The sequence below is a fragment of the Parus major genome, chromosome 1A, assembly GCF_001522545.3.
Source record: "Parus major isolate Abel chromosome 1A, Parus_major1.1, whole genome shotgun sequence".
NCBI lineage: Eukaryota > Metazoa > Chordata > Aves > Passeriformes > Paridae > Parus > Parus major.
The window spans coordinates 65204241-65224057 of record NC_031773.1 but is presented as its reverse complement, the minus strand read 5'-3'; the positions used below and the strand labels follow the sequence as shown (position 1 = coordinate 65224057).

At 42.9% G+C, this 19817-nt stretch overlaps 1 protein-coding gene across 1 annotated transcript in view; it reads left to right on the top strand.

Moving 5' to 3' along the window:
• Positions 1 to 481: 481 nt before the first annotated feature.
• Positions 482 to 19817, top strand: part of PDE3A (phosphodiesterase 3A) — a 223870-nt gene continuing 204534 nt past the window's right edge. The window contains exon 1 of the mRNA XM_015628620.3: positions 482 to 864. Coding sequence (XP_015484106.1) covers positions 550 to 864 — 315 coding nt within the window. The 5' untranslated portion in view covers positions 482 to 549. The remainder of the gene's footprint in view (positions 865 to 19817) is intronic.

The following is a 19817-nucleotide window of genomic DNA, read 5'->3' as shown; positions in this document are numbered from 1 at the left end:
GCGCCCCCGGCCCGCCGCCCCCCGGCCAGCGGGCTCTGACCACCGGGGCCGCTCCCGGACCCTGCCCGGCTGGGAATAAGCGCGGGGGTGCCAGGGGAGCCCGGCGGGGCCATGGGCGGCGGCGGGGCGGCAGCGGCGGAGCGAGGGGCGCCCGCTCGGACCGCGCCGCTGCCTCCTCCGCGGGAGCCCCGGCACCGCCGGAAACTTTCCTCGGCGCTGAGCGCCGGCTCCCTCTCGGTGCTGCCGGCCCTGGCGGTGAGGCTGGAGCGGGGAGAGCGGGGCTGGGTGCCCCTCTGCCTGGCCGGCGCCTTGTTGGGCGCGGGGCGCTGCCCGGTGCGGGGCGGCGTGCGGCCGCGGGCGGCGGCGCTGCTGCTGCTGCTGCTGCTGGCCGCCTGCTGCGGGGGGGAAGCGGTGGCGCAGACGGCGCTGGCGGCGGGGGAGGAGGAGGAGGAGGAGGATCACTTGCTCTCCCTCGCCGCCACGGGGGTGGTGCTGAGCTGCCTGGCCGCCGTGACATGGCTGGTGCTGAAGCTGAGGCAGGGCGTCCTCATGCTCGCCGTGACTAGCGCGGCCAAGACCACGTCCCTCGTCGCCTTGGAGAGGGTCCCGGCGTCCTGGCGGCCCTACCTGGCCTACCTGCTGGGGCTGCTGGGCATCCTTCTGGCCGGCTACGCCGACCGGCTCTGGCCCCCGCGGCGGGCCGCCCCGCTGGCCGAGCCTCCCGCCGCCCCCCCGGCCGCGGACGAAGCCCCGGTGCTCAGGCGGCGGCGGCGGTCCAGCTCCATGATCTCCCCCGAGATGTCGGGAGGCAGCGGCAACAAGACCCACCGGAGGACCTCGCTGCCCTGCATCCCCCGGGAGCAGGTAGGGCAGGGGCTGGGGGGAGACGGGTCCCAAAGTTTGCCGGGGGTCCCGCCGGCGGCGGAGGCGCCGGGAGCTGCGCCTTCCCCCGCTCCTCGCCGCAGGGGCCGCGCACCGTGCGGGTTTTCCCCGGAGCCCCGGGACGCCTCGGGACGGAGCCGGGGGAAAGCCGGGGCTCTCCGGACCAGTCTGGCTTGCCCCGGCTGAGAGCAGAGGGCTCGGGGTGCGCTTTTCTCTTCCAGCTGTCCTCGGCGCTGGCTTTCCTAAAGCTGGCAGAGGAAGGGCTGGGGTGGACGGTGCCCGCTTGGCTCTCGGAGCCGGTGAGAACCTGCCCTGAGCGCAGCCCTCGGGTTTCCCAGCATCACTTAGGGAAGCTGTTTCAAACCTGTAGTTTCCTAGAAAGGTACCTTAGCCTTTTAAAACTCGCTTTAAGCTTGAAAGGGGTGTGTGTGCCACAGCAGCTTGTCCTCGGTGGGAGAAGTCCCTTATCAGGGCGGGAGCCTGTCCGCTGAGGCTCCTCTTTGCACTTTGCCTCCCCAAGGCTGTTGCCGTGCGTGTAATCAATAGCTCCCGCTCCGCCGTGGCTGTGGGAACCGGTGCGAGGCACACGCGATTTATCTCAACTTTGTTTCCTTTGAGAGGCTGTGATTGGAATGGCTGAGCCAGAACTTTATTACCAGCGGCGCGTTCATTTCAATGCACACCTCAAAAAACACCGGAGAAAGAAGTGATCGAGCCCCGGTATCTTTACTGCACGGCTGTATAGAGCTGTCACGGACACAGAGTGGGCTCAGTTCTGCTCTTGAAGTGTTTCTCAGATGTTTTGGGATTTAAGATTGCCCCACAAAAGTATCACTCCACGGTCCGTGTAACTGAGTGTTTTGAAAGTCAGCGCAGCCCCCGCTGAACAGTGGAAAGGGAAACCTGGGGGGAAAATAAGTATCAAATGGTATCAAACAAGCTTCCTTTTTCAATTAGTATTGAAAATGATTCCCTGCGCCGTGATCAAGTGAAGCGTGTTATCATACACGAAAGGTTTTCTTTCAGGTGGCTTGCTGGATAAGCAGCAAAGTATTTTCCAAGTAATGGCATGTAACTATATGGTGTGGGTGGCTAGTTTGTTTCTGGAAATGGTTTGATTACATCCCTTTGTGGTTGGTTTTGACATTTCTTAGAAGAGGGCCTGACAACCTTATATACTTGAGACTTGTTTTACAACAAATGTACTTATTTATTTAACAGTTTTGTTTAGGTAAAGTAAATATTTACCATAGACAAATACAGTGTGAAAAAGTAGAAAACTGACCCAGTTCTGACTTTAACAGGAACTGAGAGGGAACGGTGCAAGAGTAATTTGTAAGTACAATAAGGCACGAAATTAAAACTGTTTATGCTTACTTGGTGATGCTAGGCATTTCTGGTGGTTTCTTACAATAATAATTTGTAAGGTTTTAAACATATTTTCCCCTTGCTTTCACACTTCAATAAATGCAGCCTTTTAGTTAACATCTCTAAATGTAGTCTTTCGGAGACAGGACTCAGTGACCTTGGACCTTGTCTTTTCTTATGGAGGGACTTCAGATCTCCTGCATATACCAGAACATGAAACTGGTGATGGATAATGAAGTAAACTTAGTTTCCCTCCCTGATGGCGCATTATCTGGGGACAGTGGTCAGTTTTGCCCCGAGCAATTCCCACTTCCAGGCTGTAGAGCTGGGCTGGAGTTATCTGGTGACTGTTCAGTTCACCCACTGCAGGATTTTGGCAAATTTTCTTTTGTTCTCACTCACTATTAATCAATAGTGAGATCTGGTATTGCTGGTGTCACTGTGTGATTAGAAATGAGTGATTACTTTGGAGTTTGGGGAGACTTCCTGTATTTTTTTATTTTTCATTTTTTCTAGCATAACTCGAGTGTGTGTATGTGAACTTCTGTCCCTAAAAGCTATTCTCTTAAATAAATGCTAGCATGATAGAAAAATGGAAAAGCTGAAACAAAGCTCTGTAAGGACCTCAAAGAAATGTTGAGAGAAGCAGGACTCTCTTACAGCAAGCAGAGTTTATATTTATAGCAAAAATCAGCTCCCTGTAGACTTAAAGCACAGGTAAATGTTTTTCTTTTGGACAGTTTTTAAATATAACATGTTAAAAATAGAGATGAAGGCTTTGAAAGAAAACCCGGCCTTCTCTTGCCCCCCTGTTTTTAAAAAATATCCTCTAAATGTTTCTGGTCTTGTTTGTACATCTGTGAGCTGCCAATAATTTTAATCGGGAAATAGATCCGCTTTATTGCTTTGAAACACATACTTCAATTTAGTGAGTAACATTAGGCAAAGTTTTAGAGATCTTTCCCATCACCTCCTGTGTAACCTTTCCTGAGCATTCAATTGAGCTTTTATTTTTCCAGAATTTAATTCCCTTCATATCTGACTGTTTTTGTTAATATAAGATTCTGTGAAAGTTTGAATTTCTGAATTTTTCTTTATTGGTAACACACATCTCAACTATCTGAATTCTTCCCTACTAGAATTTGAAGGTGAATCTATGTGGCATTGTGATGTAAAGGGCAGTACCAGGAACTGCATACTGACAACATGGATATTGTATTAGCACATCTTGTGTTAGCTGCCTATCAGTTCCAAAAAGAATTTGAAAAGAAAAACTTTCCTTAAAAAAAGTCACCATCCAGAATTCAAATGGTACAATGATGCAACCTTCTGTTGTTGCTAAAAGTGCTCTTTCCCCATTTTTAGTTTAATTCTGTGCTTTTTGTGGTTGCTTTTTATATATGTTCTCTCTCTTTCTGAACTTTGGCAAAGTCTTTGGATTAAAAGCTTCCAGACTGGTTTGTGTGTGTGTGTAGAGCTCATTGAGAAATGTGTGCCTGATCTTGCTCCCAGCTGAGTGTTGTCTCCTTGTGATTTCATCAAGGCTGGCTGAGGATGCTCATCTCCTTGAGGGCTCACTCACCCAGATTTGAAAGAGGATGCAAGTGAATTTGTGAATGGATGGATGGATAAGACAGGGAATGAATGAAGAAATACTTTTTTTTTTTTCTTTCAGTAAATGCAAAATGCCACCAAGAAGACGATGGTTTTTGGAGTTTTTTCTCCAGGTTTTTGCAAACATTTCATCTCTTCCTGAAAGTGTGGAGAGGAGGTTGGTGGGGGTAGGGAGGGGACAGAAATATGTTCTAGGTGTTGTTTTTTTCCCATTAAAATATCATAATGCCTGTATGCTCTGGAGCTTGTGCCTCTGACTGCTGTGTGAATCTCGACATACTGTAGTTCAAGGGGGTGATTTTGCCCTGGTGGGTAGAATGCTGCACAGGAGACTGTAGCTGGGCAAATTTAAACCATGCTGAAGACTCCTGATTTTGCTTTTGAGCTTTGCTTGTTTGTTTTGTTTAGGGTAATGGGAAGCTTTCAGCAACCTTGGATTTATTACAGTTGTGTGTTATTTACAGATGCTACAAACAGTTTGATTTGCTTTTGCAGGATTTTCCTTTTATACCTTAGAAGACTGTAGGGGTACAGCACACATCAGTGCCTGTAGGACTTTCTAGTCCCTAAATTGCTGGGTGACACAGCCCTGTGAGAGAAGGCATTTGTGAGGTGATGCATGGGTGAATCTTGCCCTGATCCATGCAGGAGGCAGCACCAGGATGAAGGTGCCTGTCCCCAGCTGCCAGTCCAGCAGCTCCACATACACCCATCCCATCCTGTTCTCTGCCTTCTAAGGCAGACAGGTTTTCTATCCATTCTCCTGATGTATTTCTGTTTTCCTCTTTCCCTCCTTCAGGGCAGCTGGAGAAGTAGAAAGCTCTTTACCTTCCCGAGGGACATCTGAGGCTCTGTCACTTATTTTCAGTTGGTTTGAAACTTGGTAGCTGTTTCGTGCTGCTGCATCTTTCCCATCCCTTTTCTCCTTGTTATTTTTTCAGACTTTGGTGCCAGACTCGTTTATCTTCCTTCAGCAGCTGCAGTGGGTTTTTTTTTTGCTTGACTGACTGTTTTTCATGGGGTTCTGGGTGGTAACTCTGCTTGTTCTCAGCCTGTAGCCTGGGAAAGTTGTGGGACTGTCGTTATCACCGCCTGTCTGTGGAGCTGAGAAGACAATACTGTAAATTTTCACATAGCCAAAGATATCTCTGCAGTGATAAGATCTAAGAAACAGTGAAGAAAAAGAAGTATATTTGTTGGTTTTGTTGTTTTTTTTTTCCAAGCAAAATTAATTTATCTCTCCTCATTGTTTGATAGTGAGAGCTTTGTTAGTGCCAGGAATATGTTGCTTCTTCCCCTTTGCTGCTTCTTCCTCATTTTGCCTTAAAAAGTAGACAAATGTATATCCTTATATTATAACCAATTTTTAATAACATGGAACCTGTCCTCTGGCTTAAAAATGGGAGAGATCAGGGTGCAACATAGAGAAATTAAAATTTTAGAGGGGATATGGCAGATGGAATTCAGATGCTGAACTTTGTGTCAAAGACATAGGTCTCCTATTAAACATGTGAGGTTTTATATACCATATACCTCCTGTTAATAAGGTTTATTGGGCTATAATTACTCTGATAAGATTTAATGGCATTGACATTTAGGTCACTAAAAACTAAGAAATACTGAGGAGTTATGTCATCTGGTGACTTGCTGAAACACAACAGTGTAAAATATTTAAGTAAGGCTCCAGGAAAAATCACCCAGGGATTCCAGACGTAATGCTTTATTTTCTTTTGCATGGCTTCATTTACGCAAACCTGCTCTACTTGGGTTTTTTCACTCTTCTGTCAGCCTCACAAAAATGTTAAAACTGCTGCTGAAGCTCTCACGAAGGGATTAGAATCTATTTTTGTCAATTGGTTAAATCAAGAAATGTATATTATGGTATATTGGCAAAAAAAGTAAAGTACAGTAGTGACTTTCTGCTCTTGCTGCCTGAAGTGTGAAAATGCAAAGCTGGGGAACTGAAAGAAATCCTGTGTACTCTGGGTTGTCATGTTAATTAAATAAACAGCCAGAACAGTGACCCTGTGTATGAAATGTGTTTTGAGAAGCTTGTTGGGGGTTGGAGGGGAAAAACAGTGACACATGATGTTTTGGACATTAACTGTGACATTTGTATGAATTTCTCCTAATCTGCTGTTAGTGTTCTTGCATTCCAACTGTTTTTTTTGTGGGAGACTGAGGCATAGCTGTGTGTTGCAAATAGAAGGAATATTTCTTGGGCTTTTTTTCTTTAAAAAGTAATATAAAAAAAAATAATCTCAGCCTGGAAGTGAAGAGGTTGCTGGGTTCTGGTGTCTGCAAACCACAGGCCTTGGAATGGGGGTGAGCTGACTGCATTTTAGATGATCTGAGAATGAAAAGAACACTGCTGGAATTAAGGCTTTGAGCCAGTTGCTGTGATTTCCTTAGGTAATCTGATGGGAGATGTAAAGCTTGTAGCATATCCCTTGATAGATAAGGAAAGAAATGTGCAGATTCAGATAACAAAGTGGAAGTCATGTTTTACTTTGTGCATGGATTTTCCATTTTTTCTCCTCTGCTTGGTTTTGAAGAAGCTGTTTTATGAATTACCAAACACTTTCTTCAGAGTCTCTTCTGATTTAGTCAGGGTGTCACTCAAAGAAACACCTCTCATTTGGACTATGCAGTTTTTCAGGTTCCAGGAGAAAGGTGGTGGGGTTAGTTTTTATTTTTTCTATTTTTTTTTCTTGTTTGCTCATTTGTTTGGGTTTTTGTGTGTGTGTGCATTTGTGGGTTTTGGGTTTTTTTTTTTGTTTTTTTTTGCTTATTTCTTGGTGGGGTTTTTGTGTTCAAGTTGTCTTGCTCTAAGTCCTGCTGCGAGTTTTGTTTTAAGCCCTGCTCCAAGTCCCCAGCTCTTTGTACCGGGAGTAATCAAAGCAATAATGAGATGCCATGTCTGTCTGATTTTTGTGGAGTATCAGCGCTTTTCTTCCTGAACCGCTTTTGGAGATTCCCTGGGCTTGTGGGAAGAGGAGGCTCCCTACCCCTTTATCAAGCTTTGGCCTCTTTATTTATTTAAAGGCAGGGTTTGAGCTGTTTTTTTTCGCCCTGTGTGTGGGTGTATGGCATCGTGGCGAGCCTTGGCTGATGGTGATGATGGTGATGAAGGCGGTGCCGGTGGCTGCCGGCGCTGGCGGGCGCGGCCCCCTAGAGGGCACAAACATCATCCACAAAATCTGTCCGTGGTCCTTAACTCAGCCCGTGCCGGGATCGGCTCTGGAGCTGCTGCTCAAGCCGCCTCCCTCCCCGTGGCTCCGCCGTGTCAGAGCCGGGAGATACGCTTTGGTGGTCCTGGTGGGTCCTTCCCCAGGCGGAGAATGTGCTGTGCACCTCCAGACTCTGCACAGCCTTTTGAAATAAAAAGGGAAATGCCACGTGAAAAGTGCAATAGTGGAATATCCCACTCTCCTCTGGCTTGGTGAGGCTGCAGCTGGAGCTCAGTGTCCCATTCTGGGCTCCTCAGTTCAGGAAAGACAAGGAACTTCTGGAGGAGGTTCAGCACAGGGCTATGGAGATGATGAGGGCACTGGAGCATCTCTCTCTCCCGTGAGGAAAGGCTAAGAAGCTGGGCCTGTTTAGCCTGGAGAAAAGATGGTTGAGAGGGAATCTTATCAATGCATCCACATCTCTGAAAGGTGGGTGCCAAGGGCAGGGGGCCAGGCTCTCTTCAGTGGTGCCCAGTGACAGGACAAGGGGCACAAACTGAAACACAGCCACTTCCACCTGAACATGAGGAAGAAGCCCAGTGAGAGTGACTGAGCACTGGAACACCATCCCCAGAGAGGCTGTGGAGCCTCCTCTGGAGAGATTCCAAACCTTAATTCAACCTGTGTCACCTGCTCTAGGTGAGCCTAGAAACTGCAGTCACAGGGGCCTTGGCAGTAGGGTTGGAGTAGATGATCTCCAGAGATGCCTTCCAGCCCCAGCCTTTCTGTGATTCTGTCTAATGTGCTGATGAGACAAGTGGTCCTTCACTGCTGTTCAACACAGGAGGGGGATGGATGTGTTCGTGGTGCCTCCTCAAGGGTTGCTGGACAAAAGGGATGCAGCACAAGGAAGATACTGGTGGTTATGAGAGTTTGGTCAGAGAAATGGCACTGTTAATTTTTGAACCTGTCGAGAAAAGGATTTTGTGTCAGCTGGTGGTGCTGACTGAAAAGATCACTGAAAGGTGATGAAAAGTCACTGAAAAGATTTTGTGTGTCTGAGGTTTTTTAATAATGAAATTGGGTTAGTGAAGGCATGGTGTGGAGTGTTGTATCAAGTTTTGGTCAGACATACAGAATGATTAGAGTCCACAGATAGCCCAGACTTCTGAGCCTCATCTAAGAAAAGAGTGAAAATGTATGTAAAAACAGATCTGACTGATGATGGGTATTTATGAGGTGTTTGTCTAAAAATGAAAAAATATAAAGGAATTTGGGAAGAAATTAAAAATAAATAAAACCACCTCTTCCAACTCAAAACAAACTCCCCCCAAACCTTTTATTTTTAAACTGCTACAAAGAAATCCGATTCTGTGAGACAGAAATATACACTGATCATGGAAAATACGTGCATGTCACAAGGTATAAATGAAGCTCTTCCAGCGTAGACATTTGCATTTAATATTTATTGAAGTGTACCCGTTTCTGATGCCAAACAGGTTGAGAATTAGAAAAACTGCCTTTTATTTTTTAAATCTGATAGTAGTTAGGAAGAAAGTTCCCAGCTGCTCACTCTGTGTGCTGCAGTGACTGTACTGCTTTATCTGAAGAGCCTACTGACTAGCACCTATCACTCACTGCATGACTCTGAATTTTTACTGCAATTAACTACTGAAAAAAAATTATGGAGAAGATATTTATGAGCATCAATACAGCTAAAGGCTCTCCTTTTGCCCCTGCACAAGGCTGGAAAATTACAAAACCTCCACGTATCAGAAATAGCTCAGAGCATAGTTGAGGCCTCCTTGGCTAACACCCCCAATCCGCCAGTGAAATATGTGGGGTTAAAGTGGTTTATTTGACTTTTGTATTTTGTAGGTTGCTGAAGCTGGCTTGGTTTTGTAGTAAGATTTATGCCTTGGTTTGAATTATAAAATAAAATTATATTCTGCGTCATTTTGTTGAGTTTTTGTTTTGTTTTTTTTTTTAATGGGATTTTTTTCTGCCTAACTCTGTAGGAGTGGTGCTTTTCAAATATCCTCATGATGCTTTTTCTGATGGTTGCTGAAGTCCTGAGGCACACCCTGCTGACGGTTTAAAAAAAGCAACCCTTCCTCTCAGACTGGTTAGTCCTCTTAGAAATATCTCAGCTTCATTAAAAGCTGTGTGAAATATAAATATGATGATGCCTGCTGGAAAACTATTGCTGTGTTCTGAGGATCAAGTAATTGAGGGTTGTTTGGTTTATTTTTTGTTTTAAAAAGCTTCTTGTTTCTGGTTGTGTTTGAGTAAATTGTAATACTGTAGGGGGAACAATTATGACTGAACTTCAAAACAGAACATTACTTATTCTGAGCAGCCTCCTTCTGACTGATTTTTTTGAGTAAATTTGTCCATAAGCACAGTTGTGAAGTGAATTCCAGACAGGGAAATATTGAGTATTTCAGTGGTGAAGGTTAATTATTTTTTGAACTGTTGCACTCCCAGCAGATTGATGATACCTTGTTGGCATCTCTGTGTGCTGGAGTTGCTGCCACCACCAATAACCTAAATTGCTCCTCACCCTGGAGTACAGATACTTTGAGTCTCTTGCACTTAATTTTGCTGTGTGGTTTTAAATAAACCCATGCCTGTTTGTGTTTCATGTCGTAAAGGAGAAGCAGAGCATTAATCTGTTTTGTTACTGATGTAATGTAATATTGATTATTGGCAAATACACACACCCCAAATTTACCTTCAGATGTGGCTGTGGGGTTGCTGAAGAGGCCAGAGTGGGGAGTGTGTGCTGTCAGTGAAGCCTCACATGGCAGTCTGCACAAGCACCCTCAGGAGACTTTCTGTTTCCTGACCAGCAGAGGATGAGGATGCTCAGAAAGGGCGGTGCATGGGCTCCATCCAAGCAATTTTTACTCCACTTTCTGTGAGCAGTAATCTACATGTGCTCTTGCCTGCAGAGGAAAAGTTGTGAAAGCTTTTCTATGCTTGTGTACTGACTCTCAGTTGAAATGACAGCTGTGGAAAGGTGCAGACCTGTGTGTGAAAGTGGAGATTAGAAAGGCCCCCTTGCCCCTGTGAATGCAGTTTCAAGTGCTTTTGAGAGTCTTTTTTTTTTTTTCTTCCTTTTGTTTTTTTTTTATATTTCTCTTTCCCTTCCTGACTTCTCTTCCCTTTTTCTCCTTTTTTTTTTTTTTCTTACTGATGCCTGTTTGAGCTCACCAGCTGACATCTAACTGGGGTTTCCTTGCAGAGTAAACTCTTCTGCTTCATTTCCTCTACAAACCCACCCCATAATGCCACTACCACTATTTCTATATTGGTTATGCTGCAGTCCTTCCCCCAAAACTCACTTTTGAATGGCAAAAAGCTGCGCTGAATTATCTGGTGCATTTCTCTTCAGGTGTACTGATGATATAAGTTACTCTGGGCAAAGTCTGATCAGTGTATTTTGTGTTGATAAGGAACTTCAATGTGTTTGGGTGCATCTACAATTGCAAGATAACTGAGGAGATGCTTTTCATGTGGCTGGAATTTTAGTTGGGACCTGTCACTGGGATTGTTACAGGAATATTTGTGCTGAGGCACAGTCTGCCTCTCACTCTTGTGAGACAATGGATACCTTCACCTTCTCATTGAGTGATATTTTAAAATTCATTTTGTACAAGTGAAGGTTTGTTAAAAATGCTATTTTTCCTAAATTCTTTTTGTAAAGTTTATTAATCATCTCCTCCAGCCTCTGCTATTTTCAGTGGTAATTGAGTGCTCAGCCCTCCCAGGGTAACAGTTCGCTCCTTAGTGCAGAAGGAGCTGTGTTCACATCCTGAAATCCAAAGAGAGCTTTCTAATTTATTTTTTTTAATGGCTAATGATTAATTTTCTTATTTTAAAGAAAATAATTCAAAGCTAACATTCGTTGTGCTGCTGAAAATGTGGCCTGACAACTTGTAGCATGTTTTTATAGACACATAGACATTTATGTATATGGTCATATATGTATGTATAAACACAAATTAGAATTGTGCAGTCAAGAGGGATGGAATTGTTTGCTTGACTCTGACAAAACAGTCAGCAAACCTGAGTTAAGTATGACAGGGCTCTTTCTGGATATTAAATCATATTTTCTGATGTTTCAACAAGCAGGATTGTTTATTAATATGCCAGCTTTAGTAACTATTGCTTTACTTTTGACTCTTTATGGTTTAAATATTTCTTCTTTCTTGATTTGCGAATGTGTCCAATTATTTGTTAGTTATTTGTAAACACTTGAGTAGTGATTTTGATCATCAGATAACCACTTATGTCTTACAAATGATAAATTCCCAGTCTTAAATTTGGAGATTGGTGCCACAAGCCTGTTCTAGGGGTGCAAAGCCATAAATGTGCTTTGCATGGTGTCCCTGGTGCCTGGACTGACTTGCTGCTGGCTTTAGCTGTGATGTGGAGCACGGGACTGGCTGGGCAGGAGGAGCTGATAAGGTCCCAGCACAGCCTGAACTGGAGTCATTCTTGTGGGCATAAATAGTGTGGAGCTCTGGCTGGTGAGAAGTATGATAATACCAGTTGAAATAAATTAGGTAACTTGTATTTTCACAGATAAGCACAATGAACTTTACCTGGTAAAACTCTGGTATGTGTAGTGGATATGTTGTTGCTGCTATGTACCTGTTCTCTGGGAAGCTGTGGGCTAGTTTATATTTGATATTTTTTAAAACAGTTTCCTGAAATTCACTGCATTTTTGTTGATTCTGAATTCTGTATGAGCTGAAATGTTTCAAGATAATTCATATGCCATTACTGAGGGGTTTTTTTAAGAACAGCTTAATGTGTCTGCAAGTGCCATTCTTAAATGCAGTCCTAATTGTCTACTGATTACACAAAACTGCCAATGAATAAACATTTTCTATTAAAGGATTTAATGCTGTACTTCATGTGTGCTTGTGGGGGATGGAACTGCAAGGATGGTTTGGAAGTTAAAAAAGGGATTAGGGTGGAAAGGGAACCTGAACCTTTCCAGCAGGCTTCTGTTCAGAGTTGCAGAGTATTCATCTTTCCTATGACTTGTGGAGAAGCAAAAAACCTTTGGAAGCAGGCAGGTATATCCATAGGTGTGTACAGTTTCATCATTTTAGGCAGCATGGGCTCTGTTCATCCCTCATTACAGAGACCATAGTAAGAAATCTGTTGAGTGGCAGAGAGAAATATTGTCTGTGCCTTACTGGGACTGAAAACTGACTTCTGGGCCACAGAATCCAGAATGCTGATTCCTGCTAAGCCTGCTGTGTTTGTGTCAAGCAGGGTCATAGAGGAGCACGGGGTAATAGTGCAACAATTAGATGGACTGGGGTGCCAGCACTAAATCCCAATTCCAGCTTAAATTCCGCTTGAGGATCCAAGCCTGTCGTTTCCTCTTGGCGAGGCACCTTTGGAACCAGAGCCAGCTCATAGGAAATAGGAGGAACCAGGGCTTAACTCAAATTGAGGACATCTAAACCTGGCTTTCTGGATGCATCTGTTGTGGTGAGACAGAGAGAAATGGCAAACACAAATGTTTCTTGGAGAGCTCTTTAGCATTTTTAAGTGAAGAAGTAAAGACAGATTGTCTACCCTCTTCCGCTCAAAGCTATCCAATCTTTATTTCAGCTTTCTCTTCTGCTGTGTGTGGTGTATAAATCTAGTCCTAAAATGTGTGATGTTCTTATTCAGGGTTGATGGATGGTATGAACTTTTAATAATAGTGACTGAGGCACAGTTTCAATAGCTTTAATTCCAACATTTGAGCTACCATCATCCTTGGATCTAGAATTTTCTTTTCCTTTTGTATTATACATAGATGAAGAAGATCCTTAAGATTAAACGTAAGACTTGCTGACGTGGGCTGTGATCTGCTACTCAGGCAGACTTTCTAAAAATCCAAAATTTTAAATTCTGGATACTTATCAGCATGCTGGACACGCTGTCATGTTTAGATTTTATTTTTCTTTTGGAAACTGCAACTTATATGTGTTTAAAAAATGGTAAGATTCTTCCAGTTGCAATAAATATGTGCTTATTTCACGTTCTGATCTGCTTTATATATTCTCTTCTCAAATGGAAGTGGTAATGAAATGCTGAAAAAAAAATTGATTTTTAAGATGAAGTCACTGTATTGCAAAAATTACTGATATGCACTTTAAAAAACCCAGCCCCAAAAATCCTCAGATAGTGGGAGCAGTGACGAAACAGCTTCCTTTGCTGTCATTCTGTGCACTCATGAGAACTTGGCCTGGGGGGCTCTGAGCCTTTTATTTGGTTAAGGCTTTTAGAACTGAGATGAAAGTAACAATCAGATTGTCTTAATCATCTATAATAGCAGGTTAAGGAGATGGGAACTTTAGGGAGAAACTTGATAGCCCAGGGAGTATCTTTCCTGTGATCTTAATGCATTGCTATCTAAAACAGTGAGTCAGTGCTTGTAAGCATAATTATGTCATACACTATCTTTTAAATGCTTGAGCCTGCAATCACAGATGTTTTTAATGAAATTTTAGATATCTAAGTTTTTAGCTGTATGAAGGTTTGTTTTCTTTTTCCATGTGTTTATTCAATAAAAAGCAAACTTAAAAGAAATGTCATGATATTGATGGCCACATGCTTTGAGTTAACCGCTTCCTCAGTGCTACTCTTCTGAATGGTCAAATGCTCTTTTTTTGATCTAGGAATGCTTACATCAATGAGCTGGTTATTCCTGCCTCATTCCCTATCTTCTAGTCCAGCAAATCTGACCCTCCTTTCCGCATGAAAGACAGGCTAGCCAACTCAAGGATGGGCTTTGGACACTTGAATCTGCTTCTATATGTTAGGAAGGGTGAATTAGATTTGTTTGATGCTTGTCTGTGAGTGACCACCCAAGAATGACTGCAGTTTTATCTGGTGAGATGTTTTTTTTTTTTCTCTTTAGCTCATCTCACTTTTTTTCCCTTCAACCAGCATCTGCTGATTTTTTTGTTTGGGTTTGTTTTTTTGGTTGTGTGTTTTTGTTTTATTTGTTTCTTTGCTTTTGTTTCTTTTGGTGTATGAGTGTATGTTTGTTTGTTGAACCAGAGACATTCCCCCATGGGTGTCAATGTGTGAAGATGCTAACTCAGATTTTAAGGGGTGATAGAGTTACCTGGTTCTAAATTCACAAACTAGAATGCAAAAATTCACTGGTGCCTTGGAGGAAATTTCCATAGATCAAAGATAGGTTTGCTCTGGTCCAAGTATGTGAAATGAACATGGGAAAGCAGTTTCAAACGAGCACAGGTAAAATTTCCCAGTCGTGGATGAAGTCTGTCCTAAGAATGTGTATTAACTGGAGAAAGACACTGTTTTTCTCATTTGTTAATACCAAATCAAGAAATGCATTTAGATGATTACTGCTGCTGTTTCACCTCTCCCCCTCTTAATTCTAATGCTAGGTATATTTATTATTTAATCCTTTGCCCCTGCATAGGGTTATATGGCCTTTGACCTTTTGGGCCTGTTTGTTGTGAGTGATGGCTGGAGTGATGGTGTGGCTCGTGTGACATCACAAACATTTGTGTTGGCAGTCCTTCCTCATGGAGGACTCTGAAGTCTGACAGTGGTGAAGATGACTAAGTAAAGACAGATTTATGTGGAAATCTTATTAATACCCATAAAAGAGAGAATGAAGGCATAAGAAATTTGGCTCCAAAAAACAACCAAAAAATGCTCTGTTCTTAGAAACATTTGGCAGAGCTCCATCATGCCTTTTGTGGGAACTGGTTCTTTGTCTGGCCTAATCTAGACTTCTTCTTTCTTTTTTTTTTTTTTAAAGATTTCTAAAGACTTCCACTTTTCCCAAACTTTCTCACAGTAGAATAAAATTAATTTTCACTTTAGTAATGCACAAATCAGTTAATTATTTCAAAGACTATGAAACACAGATGTCTCCCCTTGTTTCTCAGCAAAGATTTAATGGCAGCCTTGCTGTGAGATCTTTCACTGCCTCCAATTGTCCATAGATGTTACACGGTGTTCACAATCAACGTGGTTTACTAAGAAGGGGAAATAATTTTCACTTACAGTGTGTGAGGGCTGGAAAGAAGCTGTATCAGAGATGTGAAATCATAATTCAGTTTCTTTCATAACATATTTGATACCAGCCTTGGGAGAGGCGTTTCCGAAGCTCAGTGTGTGCTGAGGCTCATGCTCATGTCTGTGCAGCTGCTGTAAGATTTTCTGTCTAGAAAACTCATCTTCATTTATATATAGCATTCATATATAGCATAATCCATAGTATGTATAGAAATGTTTTATAAATAAAATTACCTGCATGTGCTCATTGCATGTGGGTAGAGCTTTTTTTGTCTTGGAAATAATTTCCAATATATTGTTCCTGTTGAATGTGTAATTGAAAAACGTTCTGGTTTGCTTTTAGCCCTTCCTGTGATGACCTAGGCATTTGGTTCATTGAGATATTGTGTTTTAGATCTTTAACTAATATTGGTTTTTAGATCTTTAATTGATACTGTGTTTTAGATCTTTAACTGATCCATGTACCAGCGAGTGTCTTGTACTTTTTCCATGTGTGTGTTATTCCTCCCAGCAAGTGTAACATTCCAAGCTCACTCCTGATGTGACCACATACTGCTTTGAAATAGGAAGCAATAAATTAGCTTTTAGGGCTAGCTTATGAGAAAGATCTTATTCTTTATTTGTTTACCTCTGCTTCTTGGATGTCTGCAGATTCTAGGCCTGCTGTTAGCGCTGCTACTGAAATTTTTACCATTTCAGAAGATCAAACCAGCAACAAAATGAAGAAGAAAGTAGGAAAAGATTCTTATCTGGATGAGAAGATGATTTTATATCCTCTTATGTTTGCCAAGGTAAAAACTTCCACCATGAACTGTTGCTTACAACCTGGAGAGACAGCTCATATCCACTGTTCTTAGGTTGCTGTCCCTCATCTGGAGGTGGGGGAAAGCATTCTGTGTTGTATTGAAGTAGAGGGAATTGATATCCTGCAAATGGCTTGTTGGCCAGGAAGTGAAATTGTTATCTTGGATTTGAAGTCCCAGGGCTGTGCCCCTGTGATGATAGCAATGTGCTCCTCAGGTTCCTGAGATGGCATAGCTCTTTTTGTTAAGTCTTGGTAAGATTTCAGAGGACTGCAATCCTCACTTCTGCTCCTGAACTTTTTTATCATTTGTGAGAGCAGTAATGCTGCAAGAAAACATTTCCTGAGGCCAGTAGGTTTTATCATTAATGTCTTTGTTTGATGCTTCCACACAGAGCTGCCACTATTGAAGTCTTTTATTTCTTTGATGTTTGAAAATTAAGTGGCAAATCAGTGTCCCCTCTGCTAATCTTGCTTAGCATTAGTATTGGTCTTCTTACTTTTAGAACACCCTGCAGATGACTGGCTTGGCCTTCTGAGGTGTGTTTTGTATTATCATGTACTCAGCTTGTGCCAAACTGGATGGGCAATAAGGGCATTTGGTATCTCCCCGGAATGAATATACTGACAGATGAATCCTGTGTTGACTTTTATATTAAATAATGTTATGGAAAAGCCATAGAAATCACTGTTAGTTCTTGCTTGGGTCAGAGACAAGGTTGGAAGGCGTGTACTGAAATTGCTTGCTCTGGTCTGCTGTCTTCTGAGTTAGACTTGTGCTACATCTCCGTGGGATTCTTGGAAGCTGAGAGGGAAGGAAAGCATGAGAGCTCTTAGTGTTGGGTGTAATATGTCTTGTTGGCCTTACTTGAGGTAAATGAAATACTAAATCAGGAGAGGTGAATTAGTTCCATGTTCTTCTGTCCCATCTTCTTCCTTGCTTCAGCTGTGGGATTTACCTGAGACCAGCTGGCTTGGGCTGCTGTAAAATCCATGGGCAGATGGATTTGGATAAAATTCAGTTTGAAGGGAAGCGTGGTTCTCAGTGTTCCCTTGTTTGCTGTGAACATCCGGTCTTGGCTGGGTGAAGCCTGGAAGTCCAGAGTTCCCTTGGAATTCTTCTTGTACTTTACAGCTCCTCCCTGCTTTTCATATGCAAACAACATTCTTTGAGAGGCCTAGAGGACGGAAATGTCCAAGAACAAAACCCATATCTTTTCTGATATGTCAGAAGATACGAGAAAATAATAGTGTGCTCCATGTCTGCTGGTAGCTGATTTCTTTTCATCCTATTTGTAGAAGAAAAAAGCTTGGTAGGATATTGGGGGAAAACTTTTCTATGAATAGTAGTAGTGAAGTTCTGCAACAAGCTCTGTAGGGAAATCTCATCTGTGTACATGGAAGGTTTTTTTAGAACAGAACTTTAGATATTTTTCCAAGTAGGTCTAGATCCCTGCTTTATCTCAGAGAAAACCATAGTTGTTGTTGCCAGTGTTTCCTGCCTGTGCCCTCCAGCTGCTGGCCAGGATCTTTGTGCAGTGCCAGTCGTTCTGTTTTGGGTGCAGACCCAACCAGTAAGTCCTGTTTATGTCCCAGTCAGTGCCCAAAGTGGGGTGTTAATCCTACTCCAGAGCCAGGAGCTTGCAGCCTAGGTGCCTGTCCTTAGTCAGGATTATTAAATCTGATCTGACCAGATCAGATTGCTTGTGTCTCTTCTTGCCCTTCTCTGATTCAGGAGATGCTGTGTTATTTAGTTTGTATTATCAAGTTGTGATTGGTGGCAGACTCTTTTTTTCCCCCTCTTTTCTTCCCCATAAATGCTAATGTCCAAGTTCCAGGTAGGCTCCTAATCGCTCTTCATTTTGGCCCGGCTGCAAGCTGATTTATCAAGTCCACTTGTTAACTTAATGCTTTTTGGCTGCCAAGAGAGTGCAACACGGGCTGAGTGAGATGGAGTGGCTGGGATTTGTTAGACTTGGTGTGTAGGGAGGTTTCCTAGCAGCCAGATAAGGGACAGCACCCTGTCACCCCTGCTCACGTGAGGTGAGGAGCAGCACTGGGCTTGGGAGAGAGCTCCTGTGGAGGAATGGGTGTGTGGAGGTACAGCATGTTCTGTGCCCAGCTGAGTAGTTCTCATCTGCTTGGGTTTTAATGCTTGTTGTCACTCCATGTTGGTTTGTTTTGGGTTTTTTTGTTTGTTTGTTTTGTTATCTTTTGTCATTTAAGATGGGTCTTAAAGGCTGTTCAAAATCTCATAATGGCAGCTGAAAAATTGCCTAACCAACTCCAGGAGAAAATTTTTCCTGAGGGAGACCTTTGAATGCAGTGACTGTCAGCAGGAATAGGTCTGATGCCTCCAGGTAACTTTCTGGGAAGGGAGTCTTGTTTTCAAAACTGTATCTACCTTCTTTGTTGAGAACTAAGGAAGTGGTTAGTGGGACCTGTAATAAAAGTCCTCTTTTATGGTTGTCCTAAATCCTCTTAAAGAAAGAAAATAACTCTCATTAATGCTGCTCTGCTCAGCATAGAAATAAAGCAGCTGTTATGACCGTCAGAGGCTTTAAGGACTTGAAATTGGAAAGAATTTCCACTTGATCCGTTGATGAAACTCAGTGAGCTATGGTAGTGCAATCTTATCTCCATTTTCTCCTTGGAGTCTGAGAAATATGTTGAATTAGGGCTTGAGAACTAGTTCAGAGTAGCATTTTAAGGGGGTGACACCTGGGGGAGATAAGCTGTAACAAGAACTAAGATATTCATAGTTTTCCTGTAAGTCAAATGATTAAAAATATGTGAGGTTTGGTGTATCAGACTTGAAGAATAAATCCCTTCCTTCCTATGCAGGATTCCAACATTCAGCAGTGGAAATACTGAAGAATGTTATTTGGAACTAGTTCTGACCATTTTGGTGGCCCAAAATACTTGGTTAAAACGACTTCCAGAGCCTTTTATAGCTTTGAAATTGCAGAATTGAACAGCTCTGAACTATACTAAAGCTTCTTCAGATGTCTTACCTTCATTCTCTTGAAATGGGAAAGCAGAAAGGAAAAAAAAAACGCAGAACCAAGCAGCCAGCATTGCTCAGGCTTTTGCTTGTTTTGTTCCGACACTCCCACTTATGAGGCTGCAGTGGGTGCAGGGACATTGCTTGAGTTCCCTTCTCAACATCTCTGTGTTTCTCCAAGCATGGGACATCCCTGGGATCCTGGGCTCACCAGGGGGAGATCAGGATCACGCTGTGAGCTCAGTAGTGCAAGTGCAAATGACACATTTCAGGAGCAGAACAATGTTATGTAGGGAATTTGATTGCAAAACAGAAGTGTTTCTATATAGAATATGTGAGTGTTTTTAATTGATGTGTGGGTACATGCAGGCCTCTTAATAGATGGAAATAAGGAGAGGGAAGAGAGGAAATAAAGGATCACAGCTGTGATTTATCAAGATTGACATGAAAACAAATATTATTCTAGTAATCAGAGGAAATTCTTTGTAAAGCATGTACAAGAAAGGTATTTTAACCCACCTCAACGATTTCCTGCCCAACTCTATCCAAAGAAAATCAGACAGACTTCTTCCCCTGCCCCCCACTAAGGGTCACTTTAAAATTATAGTTTCTCCCCTCCTCCATTTCTCTTCATGTTGGGCTTTTTGTTTGCTTCAGATGTGTTTCTTTTCTCTTGTCAAATTTTCTTTAAGTGTTATTTGACCTGGCATGTAAAACTGTGTCTAAAAAGTGCAGCTGTGGGCTGGGGAATGGATTTAGTTCAGTGTTTAAGTGTAAGATGTATTGAAGCTGAAAGGCACTGATATTCCCTCCACCAAAAGCTGTAAGGCTGGGAAAATTTGGTATTCCTGGTGTGCTCCATTTAGTGAAGGAGAAAGTGGTGCCCCTCAGTCTGGTGTGGTCA